At 43.2% G+C, this 16,709-nt stretch overlaps 1 protein-coding gene across 24 annotated transcripts in view; it reads right to left on the bottom strand.

Moving 5' to 3' along the window:
• The window catches only part of CADPS (calcium dependent secretion activator), a 337,672-nt gene that overhangs the window by 211,277 nt on the left and 109,686 nt on the right, over positions 1 to 16,709 (bottom strand). For all 24 annotated transcript variants that reach the window (XM_077925069.1, XM_077925070.1, XM_077925077.1 and 21 more), the window contains exons 4-5: positions 11,946 to 12,026; positions 3,605 to 3,841 (exon numbers count right to left, since the gene is read on the bottom strand). In XM_077925069.1, coding sequence (XP_077781195.1) covers positions 3,605 to 3,841; positions 11,946 to 12,026 — 318 coding nt within the window. The remainder of the gene's footprint in view (positions 1 to 3,604; positions 3,842 to 11,945; positions 12,027 to 16,709) is intronic.

Here is a 16,709-nt window from a genome sequence, read left to right as displayed (position 1 = left end):
GTTCATGTGTTCAGGAACTTCAAGCAGCTGCTGCAGGCTCCATGGTCATGTGAATTGTCCAAAACTGCATGGTGCAATGCCTTCGCATTATATCTTCCTGACAATCTTTTTGCTGACCATCCAGACGTGCCCTCTAATAGTAAGTGTGCCGTCAAAAGCCATTTCCCAATGTCTCACTGCCTCACTCAAGGTTTCAATGAATAGTTTTTGCTTGTGCTTAAGTTTTGATTGATCGCCACACATGGATTTAGGATACAATTCTCCTAAAGTCACAACTGGCTAGTGGGGAATGGATCACTTGTGAGGCATGAGTCCCTGAACACAGAACTATAGTTCTGTAAGCAAATGACTGTGATGTGTCTCATCTCTGCCTGTGGCATGTTCTGATGCTTCCATCTCCTCCCTGCTCCTTAAAGGTAAAGGGACCCCTGAGCATGAGGTCGAGTCGTGACCAACTCTGGGGTTGCGGTGCTCATCTCGCTTTATTGGCCGAGGGAGCTGGCGTATAGCTTCTGGGTCATGTGGCCAGCATGACTAAGCCGCTTCTGGCAAACCAGAGCAGCGCACAGAAACGCCGTTAACCTTCCCGCTGGAGCGGTACCTATTTATCTACTTGCACTTTGACGTGCTTTCGAACTGCTAGGTTGGCAGGAGCAGGGACCGAGCAACGGGAGCTGACCCCGTCACGGGGATTCGAACCGCTGACCTTCTGATCGGCAAGTCCTAGGCTCTGTGGCTTAACCCACAGCGCCACCTGTGTCCCTTTCCCTGCTCCTTACCAGCACCAAATCACATACAGAAAAAGCAGTGCAGGAAAGTCCTCTATATCTGCTTCAGCACCCCAATGGTGCTTTCCGCTATCAAAGCCGAACTCCATAATTAAGTAGTGGAACAATTAGCAGCATCTTCACTGGGAACTGGGCACAGTATTGTATAACCCAAGGTTGCATTCAGTGTTGGAGTAGCAGGGCATCATATTGGTTTTGCACCCTATGGCACGGACAGTTCAGGAAGAGAGGCTAACCTGCATGTGGGTTCATGAATGAGTATTGCCAGGCAACGGATGTCTCCTTGTGCCTATTAATCTGGGTTAATGGATTTTTGTGTGACTGTTTTTGGAAAGAAGCTGGAGCACGTCAGAGAGCTGGGAGAGTAGAGTAGCTTAACCACCCTTGACTGTGAGACCACCCTTCATGTTACACCGCAAAGAACACACAATTACTATTTAATTCAGGTGAACCGTACATTTCAAAGTATATGTGTGAAGATAAATTGTACAACTTGTACCCGCTGCAATTTTTAATGCTTAGAAATCAAGGTTTCCTGCAAAACGTAGGTGACACCTCTAATTAGCAATGATCAAATGCAAAGAACACAGGGAAAGAAGATTTAGTAATTCAGACACCAGTATTAAAAAAAAAAGCTGTGAAACAACTCTAATGAATATTAAAATACCTCCTCCCAGAAGATCTATTTTTGAACCAAACAAATAAAAAAAAATTCCCCTGCAATATGCACAGCAAAGTTTGCTGTCGACTGAAATGAAGAGATGGGGAAAACATATATGGAATGCAAACAAATAACCCTTTTTCAGGTTGGAGAAGGCCTGTAGATCAGTGGTAGAACATCTATCAAAAGTTCCAGCTTCAGTCCCTGACATTTCCAGGCAGGGCTGGGAATGTCCCTCATCTGAAACCCTGAAGAGCTACTGCCAGCCAATGTAATTGCACAGCACATGGCAGCGCCCTATGTTCCTATGCATATGGTCCCATTAATATGACACTTGAACAATGTGGGAATTTCCATAGCAGGGCTTCTTACCATTCTGCTGCTAATATTCCAAGGGAGACAATTGTGTGGGCAGACTGATTCATGTGGTCATTTCCCATAGCATGAGCAATGTTGATGTGGGGAATAACAGCCAGAGTCTGGCCGCCCATGCAATTGCTTTCCTTCCTGAGTTACTAGACCAGCATGGGAAGCAACCAAATCTTAGAAGCACCCACACTGTTCAGGTAAGGTTTGAATTACGCCTTTACAGTGTGGGATGTGATACATAAGTAGCAGTCAAGTACAACATTCCTCGTTTTCCTAGAGTGGACATGCGAGGGAATGTTTGGTCCAGCCAGTCGAAAACTTCCTGTTTCCTTCTGGCTGGGACATACTTCCTTTGCATGTGACTAGAGGTGGGCATGACCTTACCTGTCCAGGTAACTAAAGGACAAGGTACACAACACCCCCTCTCTCTTTGATTTCCTCCATCGCTGGAGCAGCAGCTTTTAGCTAGAAATCAGCCAACAGAGGACACTGGGACTATCTCCATATGGGATCCACATGTATATACGTTGTAAATAAGTCTGCCTTCAGGGATCCAACTGTGAACTGATGATGTGAGTCTACTTCTTTTATATTCTTTACACAAGATTGTGGCATGTTCATTCTTTTAAGTGGGATATAAGGGAACTTACCAGGAATCTAATATTGAGAGGCTTAAACGAGCCTGCAACCAGCTATCCACTGTGCGTTTAAAAGGGGAATGTAAATTCTGCTAAGTTATAGAACTTGCTAGCGCAAGTTAGGAAGGATATTAATAAACAATATACCCTCTCCTGCCTCCCTGAATATTCCCACATATAGTCATTACAACAAATAAAGGGCTATTATATTACAAAGTCATGTTCCTTTTCTCCTTTTTTTTTTAAAACAAATCCCATGTCTTGGCACCATTAGAGTGCACAGTTCCTCACCACTGGCTACTGCTGCTGGCAAACACGAAAAAGTGCATCAAATTGACATCAGTGTGCTGAACTATAGGTTAAGGAGCATGCAACTCAACACCAGGCTGTCTTTTTCACTTTGTAGCATTTAGTTCTCATTTATTTTGCCTTGCACAAGGACTCTTAATGGGCAGGCGAAGCACATGCAGATTCTCAAACTTACAAACAAAAGATGTAGTTCAGAATTCCTTATGCAGGGAAAAGAAGCCTTAGGCTTATTCCAAGACAGTGAGCATTGAAGTGTCACTAAAGTCCTATGGAAGGGGAATCCAACATAGTGTCCTCTATAGGCTGTAGACTATAAATCCTGGTTGTTGGCCATGCTGGCTGAGCCTGATGGGAATTGTAGCCCGTAACACCTGAGTGGCACCACGTGGGCTACCCCTGTTCTATGGAAATCCAGATGTGCAAAAAAGGGGGTTCTTGATTCAGAATAACAACTATGGATCAACAACTTTTGAAGCCACCTCAGGTGTCCTGAATGGGATATTTTTAGATAAGCGAGCGGTTTTTAATTTAGGTAATTGGCTTAACATTTACACATTCTCCTAACAGACTGCACTAACAAGGCTGCATGGAACCTGAAAGAAGAAATCAAAAGGGATGTTAAAGGGATTTCTTTTTGTTGTTGCTTAGGTTTTTCCCCCCCTTCCTTTGCTCAAGTATTAGGGGCCTGGTTTCTGTTTTGCTGACCTCTGCCCACAAAGCTTTTCTTTTAAGCTCTGATTAGCTAAACAGTGATTGTCGAGACTTTCTTTTGCTGTTGTTAACTTGCATGAATATTGCCAACATGCCTAATTGATCCGTAGAAAAGCTGTACATTTTACCTCCAGGGAAAAAGACAACACAACGTCTGACTTTGAGAGCTGGTTTTCATTTTCTTCTCCCAGGTCGATGATGGAGGTGTTGTGGCTTCGTTTTAGTTTTTGTAACTTGAACTCGGAGCCACCTTTGGACACTGGCATGCTTTCCAGGTTTGCCATTAGCAAATTGACCGATGACTTCAGTTCCTCAATGTACATGTTTTCCATTTCTTTGGATACAAATTTAGGAAATTTGCGCTCCTGTGATTGAAAAACAAAAGTAAAATTAGGGCATAATCAACAGCATCATGTTAGCACGTATTTATAATTATATTAATTGTTGTTCAATAAAATATACCCAAAGCAATGTTTACATTATACCAAAATTGTATTAATTAGGCAGGCACTGCTGATATACTGGATTCGGGGGGGAAATGGTATGTAAGCCTACTAAGAAGTGCAATTTTATTATGCATTGGTTTTGAAGTTTGATTTTATCTAAATGTAAAGGTAAAGGTACCCCTGCCCGTACGGGCCAGTCTTGACAGACTCTAGGGTTGTGTGCCCATCTCACTTAAGAGGCCGGGGGCCAGCGCTGTCCGGAGACACTTCCGGGTCACGTGGCCAGCGTGACATCGCTGCTCTGGTGAGCCAGAGCCGCACACGGAAACGCCGTTTACCTTCCCGCTGGTAAGCGGTCCCTATTTATCTACTTGCACCCGTGGGTGCTTTCGAACTGCTAGGTTGGCAGGCGCTGGGACCGAGCAGTGGGAGCGCACCCCGCCGTGGGGATTCGAACCGCCGACCTTTCGATCGGCAAGCCCTAGGCGCTGAGGCTTTTACCCACAGCGCCACCCGCTGTGATTTTATCTACATTTTGATAATTTTATTATTTCTGCTGTTTTTGATATCTGTTCCTATCACCATTTTTATTTCATATTTTATACTATTTTATTTAAATCACTTATATACCTCTTTTGATATATTAAGCAGTGCATCTAAATCTTGATATTAAATAAAGGTGCCAACAGGAATTCATGCAAGCAAACATCTCTATCTTATGCTTTCTAGCGCAAATGTACCACTCAGGGTAGCTCACAACATTGAAAACACAACTCCATAGAATAATAATAATACGGGCTAACCAATGAAAAGAGACAGAGTCAGCGTTTAAAGCCAGACATAAAAACAATTGTCTGCTTCAGCACAGCGATAGTCTGCTGGAACAAAAAAATCTTTGGCAGAGCAAAACAGCAAGGGAAGGAACTGGCTGTTCACAGGGCAGGATAATCTAGGTGCACCCATGGAAAAGTCATTAAAATGCAATCTAATAAAAACAACAGAAGAAGAACCATGTTCACATCCTAGTTGGTATTTAGCTGATAAAGACTCTTGAAGTAAAAGTGAGCATAAGAAAAGCCCTGCTGGATCAGACCAAAGGCCCCTCTAAAATCCAAATGCCTATGGAAAGACAGCCTGAGGGCAACATCCCTTCTCCCCACTTGCAATTCCCAGCAGCTGGTTTTCAGAGGCATATTGTGGAGGCAGAACAAAGGCACCAGTTAGTAGCCACTGATAAAGACTTCCACTGCCTCCAACCATTAACAGCATCATGGAATGCCTCCAGCTGCCAAGAGACCTTGTTAAAATGAAGCGATAGAATGCTGTGGTATTAGAAGGGAGTGTGGCGCTGGACCACTTGGAAGGGACATCACTCTTCAGTAAAAAAATAAAAGTAAAAAATTAAAGAACTCCTGCAGATAGAAAACTGGCATATCGGGGAGAAAAGTTCTAGCCTAGTCCTGTGCTTGCTTGCAAGGAGTTTTTAACACTGGAGAGCATTCAGAAATGTGACCCTTCAACTGGAGCCTGAAGTGTTGCAGTCCAGCCTCTCATCTCATGTTGCTGCAGGCATAGACCAGACCGTAGAAAGGCTGGCCAACACATATCTCTTTTGGCAGCAGATTGCAACGTCTAGGTGCCACAGCAGAAAAGGCCCTGCCTGTACTCTGAGAGGTCTGATTTCAGTAAACGGGAAAATATGGGCAAGCTCTGTGCACATATTACAGGGGATGGTGGAAAATGTGGGAGCAAGGGTAGCCAAAACTATGAAGGACTTAGGGTGTTCAGTGAATTAAAATGGGCACCTTGGGAAAGTTGCTTTTCTCCTTATACCCTTAACATGCTTGACGGATGACCCTCCCATGCCAGGTCTAGCAAAGTCCTCCACTGTCCTTAAGTGTTTAATCTAGGATTTGGATATGACTCTCAGAAATCTCCCTAGTGTTTTTAACACTCTGAGTTGATAATCTTATTATGCTTTTCACCGGCTAATGGTGGCTCTAATAGATAAACAAGGAGAAGGAGGTAACTAGGACTTAACAAAGAGACCTGTTTCAGTGGCCATTCATGCCCTTAGACCGGGGGTCAGCAAGCTTTTTTAGCCATGGGCCGGTCCACCATCCCTCAGACCATGTGGGGGGCTGGACTATATATATATATATATGAACGAATTCCTATGCCCCACAAATAACCCAGAGATGCATTTTAAATAAAAGCACACATTCTACTCATGTAAAAACATGCTGATTCCCGGACTGTCTGCGAGCCGGATTTAGAAGGTGACTGGGCCGGATCCAGCCCCAAGGCCTTAGGTTGCCTACCCCTGCCTTAGACTATGGCTACAAGTTTTGTCAACTATAATTTGGTATGATAACTACTCATATGAGTATAGGTTTATATAAAAATAAACAGTCCCTGCATATGGATGTGTTGGAAGCCTAAACTGGTCAGGAATGCACGCAGGACAGAATATGAAACCTGGTCTGAGCAGAGATAAGGAATTCATTGAGTACTGTCACTGTGTCCAAATCCGTCCCCCACAATGATTAAAACTCAAAGGGAGTGGAAGAACTGCTCTCAGAAGCAGCTCCTTGCTTCCACAGTGGTTCATGCTAAATGGTTCTGGATTCATATCATTTTATGTTTGTACCTACTTGGCATCTGTGTGACCTAAAGCAAAACATTTCTAGCTTAGCTCGCTGAAAGATTTACAGAATGCTAGAGGTTTCTGTCAAGCATATGAGGTCTAGTGCTTGTTACGTTGAAAGTTTACTTAGGTTGGGGTTGCCTTGGAGAAGTAGGCAAGATCTTACTGCCTGCTGAAGAGAGATTATTCTACTATAGAATAACTGCTGTCCTCTTTAGTAGGGCCGCGATTACTGGTTGAGAAACGGGGGCATTTTCTGAAAAACTACTGAACTCGGAAGTTGCCACTCATTGAATTAATCGGGGCTTTTTGAGGACAATATGTTCGCCTCAACTTCTGAACCATGGCTTAATTTGCAGATGGCTTGGCCAACGTGAGATGTGAACAATTTCTTCCACAAGCATATGCTGGCCAATCAAGTGCACTTATTAAGCACTGTTCTCTGAGCTGCTTGCTGGTTCCTGCTCACTAACAATGCAATTTAAAGGCATAGCCTTTCTCATAGGTGAGAAAGAGAACAGAACTCCTGTCCAGAGGATGAAATTTTGGCAGATGTAGCTCGTCATTCAAGTTTCATCTGCTGAAATTCCCTCTTCTCTCCTGTTATTAGAGATGCAAGAGCACTGTCCTCCTTTTCACCTGGGCAGATGTAGTGCGAACTTATTCATGTTGCATTACAAATGGGAAGAGGCTGGTGCAACTAATGGGGTGAGGGAGGGTGTTTGTGAGGTTGGGGCTGGGTAGGCACACCAGCAAGAGCACTGGGTTGACTCTGCTGCTGGGCTTGGGCAATCGCAACCTCACTGCAGATGTTGCAGCAACAGAAACAGGGAGAGATGCTTCGGATGCTCCAGTCTTGAGGGTATAATCTGTTGCTCCAAGGAAACTAGTCTCTAACCTAAAAGCAGTACCTGATGTTCCCCCTACACCATCCTTCCCCACTCAGTCCAAAACATTTGGGAGGCACCTGGTTGGGGAATGCTGGGCTACAAGGGCTGTCTGAGATGCTTCATGAAGAGCCCCTGCCTCTGCCACTGGGTAAAGGTAAAAAAGATAAAGGACCCCTGGATGGTTAAGTCCAGTCAAAGGCGACTATGGGGTTGTGGTGCTCATCTCACTTTCAAGCCGAGGGAGCCGGCGTTTGTCCACAGACAGCTTTCCAGGTCATGTGGCCAGCATGACGAAACCGCTTCTGGTGCAATGGAACACCATGACGGAAACCAGAGCACATGGAAATGCCGTTTACCTTCCCGCCACAGTGGTACCTATTTATCTACTTGCACAGGCATGCTTTCGAACTGCTAGGTAGGCAGGAGCTGAGACAGAGCAACAGGAGCTCACCCTGTTGAGTGGATTTGAACCGCCAACCTTCTGATCGGCAAGCCCAAGAGGCTCAGTGATTTAGACCACAGCGCCACCCGCATCCTGTTGTCACATGGAGTTTACAAATTGGTCAGCATATTAATATGTATTGAAACCAGTTGCACAAGTCATTCCACTCACCTCTCAGCCTGCACTACCACTTCATTTTATGTCCTGCCCAATTTTCGCCATGAGTTATTAACACACTTTATATTAATAAGTATTTGACTTTTGCATCCTTGCCCTGGGCCTGAAGATTCATTACTTGTTGCCAGTGAATTTAGCCTTTAATGAAGAGACAATGGGCAGCATGTAACCAAAATGTCTCCATTGGGCACCATGAGAAAGTGCCATATCAGGAATGCCACAGAAGGAGTTTCTCATTAAAAGGCTGCTCAGCAAACAAATGTCCTTTATCTCTGGGAACTTTTCAGCAGCTGATATGAATTCATGTCCCTTTATGACATTTTGAGGCAGGAAGCACTGGCTAGCAAACTATTACACTCATCTGCTTTCAGCTAAAAAGTTTTATGATCAGATCATTGTCCCAAGCCTTCTTTTTTTAAATAGACCTTTGATGCTTATTAGCCTTGTAAAGCACTTTCGTAAGCATTGCTCAAACAAGTAAATCAGGTCCAGCTATGGGAACTCTTCATTAGCAACAAGTAGCAGAGAATTTCAAATCTGGTGACCTATCCATCCCTTTCACTTTTCTGGGCAGCGCGGTCTTTCATTCTGTGATTAAATGAAACATGATAAACCATGGGGGAGAGAATGTAGCTGAGTAGTACCATGCATGCCAATGGTTTAATCTCCACCATATCCAGATAGACAAGGGGAAAGTGCCTGTCTTAAACCCTGGAGAGCTATTGCCAGTCACACTTAGATGGGGTATCAATCTGATTTGGTGTACAACAGCTTCCTATGTTCCTATGACTTCTGTAGCCCTTTGGTGGATTTCATTTACAGTGTTATATATAGAACCTAACACATAGGATTGCTACATAGCCTACCAGAGGATGCCCCATTCAGGGAGGCTTCCTATTTAATCAACACAGTTCATCCTCAGTACGTGCATCAGGAAGAGTCAGGCTCTCCTTCTCTCCCATTGGCTATAATTGGTTGTATCCAATGGCAGCCTCTCTTAGAGTAGACACACTGAAATAATAGACCCAACCAGTGCCTTTTTTTTCAGCCGGAGAGCAGTTCTGGCACCTCTCAGATGGGCACCACTCTGGGCCAGTGGTTCCCTTGCCTGTTTATTGTCTTTACATACTTTGGAGAAGCCCCAAACAAAATCAAAAGGGAAGCTGGCCAGCAAGTCGGCACTTTTAAAATATAGACCGTCTAGCTCCTAGCCACTCCTAGTCATGACTGGTTAAGCTACGGAGCAGAGCCAATTCATATTTCCTTTTCTTCAATCTTTCTCTCGTGTAGTGGTGGTGGGCTTTGAGCTTTCCAGTCAGGCCTCTACCATTGCACACATGCATGCATTAAGAGGCAAAATACCAGTGTTATCCTAGTTACCAACATAACAATGAAGTAGTAGTAGTAGTAGTAGTAGTAGTAGTAGTAGTAGTAGTAGTAGTGTTTGGATTTGATATTCCACTTTATTACTACTCTAAGGAGTCTCAAAGCGGCTAACAATCTCCTTTCCCTTCCTCCCCCACAACAAACACTCTGTGAGGTGAGCGGGGCTGAGAGACTTCAGAGAAGTGTGACTAGGCCCAAGGTCACCCAGCAGCTGCATGTGGAGGAGTGGGGAAGCGAACCTGGTTCACCAGATTATGAGTCCACTGCTCCTAACCACTACACCACACTGGCTCTCCTGAAGTACCTAGCTAGCTGAATTCAAAATACCCAGTGGGAAAAGCTGACATCAAACCATCCTTGCAAGCTAATTACTTTCAGTTAACTCTAAAATGTAACCTGTGATGCTCTGCAGGGAAGCAGAATCTGTAGCAGAGTGCCATGATTCACATATGTGGCATCTGTGCTGTGATATCTACTGAAGTAGGCACAGAATGCTCTTTGAAATATGCTCTGTCCTGAGCAAACAGAGTGAGCATTAGAACTCCACAAATTTGCTAGGACTCAAATCTCATAAACGCGCCCAGTGCATATGCATAGTCCTTGTGGCGACTCGGCCCTCCATTTATTGTCAGAGTACAGTTCCCATCAGCCCCATCCAGCATGGCCAATGGCCAGAGATGATGGGAGTTTACAGTCCGGCACCATCTGAAGGGCACCAGGTTCGGGAAGGCTGGTGTGATTGAATGCATCACTTGGGTATCATTCTCCAAGCATGTCTTTGCCTCTGACAATTTGTACTGTGAGTTTCAGCAATCAGCAGCTTCACGAACAAAGTTCAGTTCTGGAACGGGTTTTAAAGATCAAACTTCTGTAGATGATCTTTGAGAGATGTCTTCTGACTTAAGACATAAAAGACACCAATGGCATAAAAAATATGTTCATAAAAAGGACTCCTTGCAATAAAAAATAGAGCTATAGTTCTCTTAGGAAAATGCGTTTAGGCAAGTTGGAGAAATATACTCTGCCAACATTCACTGGAGGCAGAATTCAAGGCTTAGTAAAATGCTTTAGCATTAAAAACAAAACCCTCCTATTAAAAACAGCTTTTCTACCAGGCAAATTAACAATTCCAAGTTCAAAGCTTCAGAAACCTTTCCTTTTTATCAATTTAGCCACAACCATATCTAGTAAAAGCTTAACAGTGAAACTGATAATGATTTGCCCAAGGTCAGCCTGTGAAATTTGAACTTGAGGTTGTCACATCCAAGCCCATGACATATGTCATGTCAAGGACTGATGCTCCTAGCCTGAGACAAAGGGATATTTCAAGTACCTTCAACCTGGGAGTTGAGCATTCATTGTTCTGAAGAGTTGCTGGATTGGAAAGGTCCCTGACTTAGGTGACAACTTGTATCTAATTAGATTTTTTCAGCACCCCTTTCAGAAAGCCCACATTGTATTCCTGTTTCTAAAGATTAATTAATGTGCATATTTTTCCCCTGTTATCTTATTAGTATTCATATAAAAGTATGGTTAAACAGTAAGATAAACAAACCAAATTACCATCAGTGTGTACCCAAAAGGAGGAAAAGTTAGGATTTAACCTCATTTTGGGCATTATGCAGTTTCTTAATAAATATGGAGCAATACTGTACTCAAGGAGAAAGAGGGCAAACCTTCCACTTTAAGCAGGGGTGGAGAAATATATGGTTTCCGCTGTTAATTTTTGCAAGCATCCACTTTGGTCTACCTCATTTGTCCATATCTTTAAAGTGGCCTTTAATATATTTTTTTTGGAATTCCTGCCTGCTGTGATAATGACTTTGAAAAGCAGAACGCACAATACAAGGGCAAACAGGGGAAGCGAATGGTGTTCCTCCAAAATGCTGGCGGTAAACAATGAAGCACAACAACCATTCATAATACACAAGCTCAGTTGGGTGCCTCACGATTGCTTTGCTGAGAAATCGCCCTGGAAAAGCCCCATCTTCTGAGATTCCTCAAAGAAGCCCGGCAAATGCTGGTACGTAAACAATGAGCGAGGCATTTATCCTACAGGGACTTGTGGTTTACTCTGGAGGGACTTGTTGTGCATCTGCGCTTCTCAGTAATGAACTGGAGGGGCCTGGAATTGGTAATATATTTAGCTTCATGGGCTGTCAAAAGCACTAAGGATATATCTGGGCTTGTAAGGAAAACACTACATCATATTTGTTCTTGCAGATGGGAAGGCTGGGACGCAGGTTCCGATTTCTCTCTCTCCCAGAAGAGTGATGTGACACAGCAGCTGGTGAGCCCTCCCTACCACACCTTACAGGGTTTTCCTGATCCTCCCCCAAACTGGCTCAGCAGCTCAGGATTTGGCAGTGCCCTGGGGGAAGCGTCACAGCTCAGTATCAGAGTCTAGGCTTTGCAGGCAAAAGGGCCTAGACTCAACCCCCAGCATCTCCCAGTGGCAGACTTTGTTGGGGTTGTTGTTACCTTGGCGATCTGATCTGCCATTTGGAGACGTCCGTCGAGCTCCCGCCTAATTTGTGCGGCTTGTTCATCTGGATTGTCCAGCTGCATGAAAAGAAAACAAAATAATTAATACTGTTATAGCAATAATGAAAGGGGGGGGGGGAAGCAGTCAGTGATGGAAGAAACAGTATTACAGCATGCCTGTCTGTGTGTGTGTCTGTCTGTCTGTCTATCTGTCTGCCAGCCTGCCAGCCTGCCTGCCTATCTGCCTGCCTTTCTATCATCTATCTACCATATTTTTTGCTCTATAAGACTCACTTTTTCCCTCCTAAAAAGTAATGGGAAATGTGTGTGCATCTTATGGAGCGAATGCAGGCTGCACAGCTATCCCAGAAGCCAGAACAGCAAGAAGGATTGCTGCTTTCGCTGCGCGGCGATCCCTCTTGTTCTGGCTTCTGAGATTCAGAATATTTTTTTTCTTGTTTTCCTCCTCCAAAAACTAGGTGCGTCTTACAGTCTGGTGCATCTTATAGAGCGAACAATATGGTATCTATCTATCATCTCTCTATCATCTATCATCTATCTATCTATCTATCTATCTATCTATCTATCTATCTATCTATCATCTATCATCTATCTAATCCATCTATCATCTATCATCTATCATCTATCTATCTATCTATCATCTATCTATCTATCTATCTATCTATCTATCTATCTATCTATCTATCATCTATCTATCTATCTATCATCTATCATCTATCTAATCCATCTATCATCTATCTATCTATCTATCTATCTATCTATCTATCTATCTATCTATCATCATCTATCTATCTATCTATCTATCATCTATCTATCTATCTATCTATCTATCATCTATCATCTATCATCTATCTATCTATCATCTATCTATCATCTATCTATCTATCTATCTATCATCTATTTATATCTATCTATCTATCATCTATCTCTATCTATCTACCATCTATCCATCTGCTTTGTAAGATGCCAGGAGATGTGAAGCAAGCATAAATAAAATATAGACATAGCACTTTTCAAAGTTTTCTGCACTACTATTGATGCTGCGTACCCATTTGCAGCCTGTTGCACCATCTATCAGACACATAGCTTTATCCCTCTATGTCTTACAAATAGCTGCATTTACTCTTTCCTGCAATATTTAGCTGTAAAGAGAAAGGCATCTAGTGTCAGAAACTCCAAGGAGTTGTACCATCTCCCCAAAATGTCTTCCTTTATAAATGCCATTATGTGTTGTCATCGTTGTCGTCTTCTTGTTCAACTTTTCTCACCACCAAAGGAACACAAGTGAATAGTAAAGAGAACCCGCACAAGCGACGCTGACACAAAACCCCACACATACATTAAGTAAAATAGAAACATCGCCTCCCGACCCCACACCATCCCCACCCACCACTCCCCCCTCCACCTCTTCCCCCCTTTTCTTCCTAAGAAAAACCATAATGTCTCAACAAATGAGACTGACCTATGGAAAACGTAACTTGAAAAAAGACATTACGCATACCTTTGTAAACCAAGAAAACTTTAATAATAAAAAAGAGGGGGGGGAATAGAGATACTGACTAAAAACCACTTTTTATTTCATTTTCCACTCATTTTTCACCCTACCTGCCCCGCAATACCACCTCCATTCATTTTACTGGGATTGTTCTATGTCCTCCTCCTAAGAGGAACCTTAATTAAAAATACTCTCAAGTGAGGCTCCAAATTCATTTGCTTACTAGGTACAGGGATGCCCAGCTTTTCACCTTTGACTGCATGAACTGCTCTGTGCCTTGCCTAGAAATATCCAGATTATAACCATATTATGTTTGTTTGTTTGTGTGTGTGTGTGTGTGTGTGCATGCTAACCATCCAAACAGATTATTACCATTGACATCTTTTTTTTTGCTTCTGCGAGAAGAGCTGATGCCTTACTTTACTTTCGCAAGACAGCTGCTGCCATTCTTCACTATCAAATGCCAGTTATGCCTTTTATATGGAGAAAGAAAGCTTGACTGCTGAAAGGACATCACTGCTTAAATGCACACCCCCGTGAACATTTTTATTAAAGGCAAGGAAAGCTGATAATGTCTACTTTCTGAAAGTTCAGGCACGATGTTCCTTTTGAGGTCCCTCCTTTTCCACCTCTGTGCAAGCTTCTTGTTATTATATCACCTACTGACTGCAGAGAAAATGCACCACTTTTCCAAGGAACTTTCAGCGTAGTCCTACACATGCTTGCCCAGAAGTAAGTCCCACTGAGTTCAATTGGGCTTACGCTGTAGTAGAGTATTCTCAGCCTATCATTGCCAGAAGCCTTCCCTGTATTTTATCTTAATTATTGATCAGTTCACCTCCTCTCCCCTCAGACTTTGCAAATGCCGAAGCTCTCAGCGATCCCTTCTAGCTATGGGAGAGGAAGAGAGAGAGGGGAAAAAAAGAAAGAAATCTCCCAGAGCGCTTTGTGTACAGTAGCACTATCTTTGGTGACAGGTCTCCATAAAACATTTTTATAAGCCGGCTTGGGGTTGCTGTAAATACCACCCTATATTTTATCCTTCTCGGGAGACAAATTGCTCCATACAGCAAGCGCTTGCTTGGTGCAGTGCAGTGCAGTCTGGAAAGCTACAGCCGCAGGAACCATTACGGTTTCAATTCCCAATCTGACTAGACATGAGCGCTTAGGTTATAGTTCCCTGAATGTATTAGACTCTGCCATCTATCCATCAACGCATTGCTGAACCTGCAAGCTGCACCAGCTGCTTCTTTACACAAGCGCACAGGCAGGTGTGCGGTAAACTGTATTCGTAAACTCAGGTCGCATCTCTGCACGCATGGGCGGGTTCCTGGCTGCTCCTGGAAAACGTCTCATTCCAATGCTAAGGATGTTGAAATGTGGGAAGGGGCCTATTCTGCTTTCAGTGAGAGCTGCAATCAGGTCCTTGTTTAGCAGAATTAGCAACCCCTCTCTGTCACCACACTATTGTCCCCTGTGTAAGAATGCACTACATAGACATTCCTATCTACCGCATTGAAAAGACATATTGCCGTCTACTGCCTCCGTATTTCAGTTAAGTGAAGGATAATCCTACAGTCATGGTGCTTTCTTTGGTAATTCAAAAGCTTGTTGTTCTGAGCTCTTTTAATTGAGGTTAACTGCACTGCCCAAAATAAACTTGCAGGCTATATTTGGAAGGGAAGGGTGCTGTTTTGCTTGAAATATGTCCTCTTGCTTTCCTTACTACCGTAGCACCTTTCATTTTGCAGGCATTTTCAAAGAACAATCGCCAGAAAACGAGGGCCAATCATTTCTATGGTGATATTAGTTCCAAAGCAGCATCCTCAGGTCAGTGCTCAGACAACAGATGCCTTGGCCCTCTGTGATTTAGTGGACCAGAGGGACACTGCTCTCGGGTTTGCAAGGACATCTCCTACAGCTGCTGGCAATGACATTTCAGCTTCTGAAGGAAAGCAGGACATCAAGCACTGACACACTTTTTATGGCAACTCAAGGATTACATCTGTGTCTTGAACTAATGGCCTGGAAGCACGTTCCAAAACAACATTAGGGCTACTTTTCAGAATAGTGTCACCTCTGATTCAAGATCCATATACATGGCCTATGAGACACATGTTCCCACCAGATTTGTTTTCTATCAGAAAAAGGCCCAGACACTGTAGCTGCTTTCAGAACCTCAGCAGGCAATGCAGTTCTCACATTAAGACTAGATGACTCAGGAAAAGACGCCAAGGAAATGAAGCTTAGTAAAACAAGGTTAGTCTCTCTCTCTATCTCCCGCCCCAAATCTGCAGCAAACTTGTCTAGATTTGGTGGGTGAACCGATCCCACCATAATCCACAATTATGTGAATTATGACCAAGTTATAAATTTAATGTTAAGAATTGCTAAGGTCAAAAGTTCTCCATTATGATGAGAGTCTGGAGTATCTTTGTAGTTAAATTTACTGTAAAAGAGCTCTAAAACATTTTCTTCTATATTTTCCTTTTTTTTTTTTAAAGGTAAGAGTCTCTCTGAGATAGAAGCTTCTCTTGCCGCAAAGCTTTCAAAACCGGGTCAGAAATGTCACTGGAAGTGGTGCTTTGTGGTCACGTAATGTTGTTTCCAGGAGCTGTGCATAAAAAAGGTGGCTTCATACAGAAACCACAGCTAAGGTCAATGGGATAAAGTCAATAGAAAGTGCCACAGGGCTGTCAAATTATGGGAAGCAACTCTTCCTAGATGAAGCTTCAGTTTATCTTTGGCTGCTGTGTGACTCTATTTCACATATGTCACAGTATGTGCCCATTTCATTTGTGCTTTTATGTACAATCATTGTAGTCAGTGCTATTTTTTCCAGAAAAAGAGGTGCCGGAACTCACCATAAATGCCTCCCTTGTTCTCCCCAAAGTAGCAATGGTACCCACCTGAGAGGTGTAGGAACTGAGTTCCAGTGAGTTCCGGCTGAAAAAAGTCCTGGTTGTCTTATATTGTTATTTCTATCAGTTACGTTGGCTACCTCAGATACTTTATGCTCTTTTCAATAATTTGCAGGGCCCCCTCCTTTGCAGTTTGTGCCCCCATTATGCTGACCACACAGGCACAGACCATATAAATGAACTTACAATCCATCTGAGCTTTAGCTATGAAAATATTAAAGTTTATTGGATTGAAGTCAGGCCTCTTTATGCAATGAGAATTACAGACATATTAGATTTGACTTTCAAACTAATCTCAAATTTCAGCTGCATCACTGTATTTGG

This window comes from Podarcis muralis, chromosome 2 (genome assembly GCF_964188315.1).
Source record: "Podarcis muralis chromosome 2, rPodMur119.hap1.1, whole genome shotgun sequence".
Taxonomy (NCBI): domain Eukaryota; kingdom Metazoa; phylum Chordata; class Lepidosauria; order Squamata; family Lacertidae; genus Podarcis; species Podarcis muralis.
The sequence above is the reverse complement of the archived record's forward strand: the minus strand, read 5'-3'. Positions and strand labels throughout refer to the sequence as shown.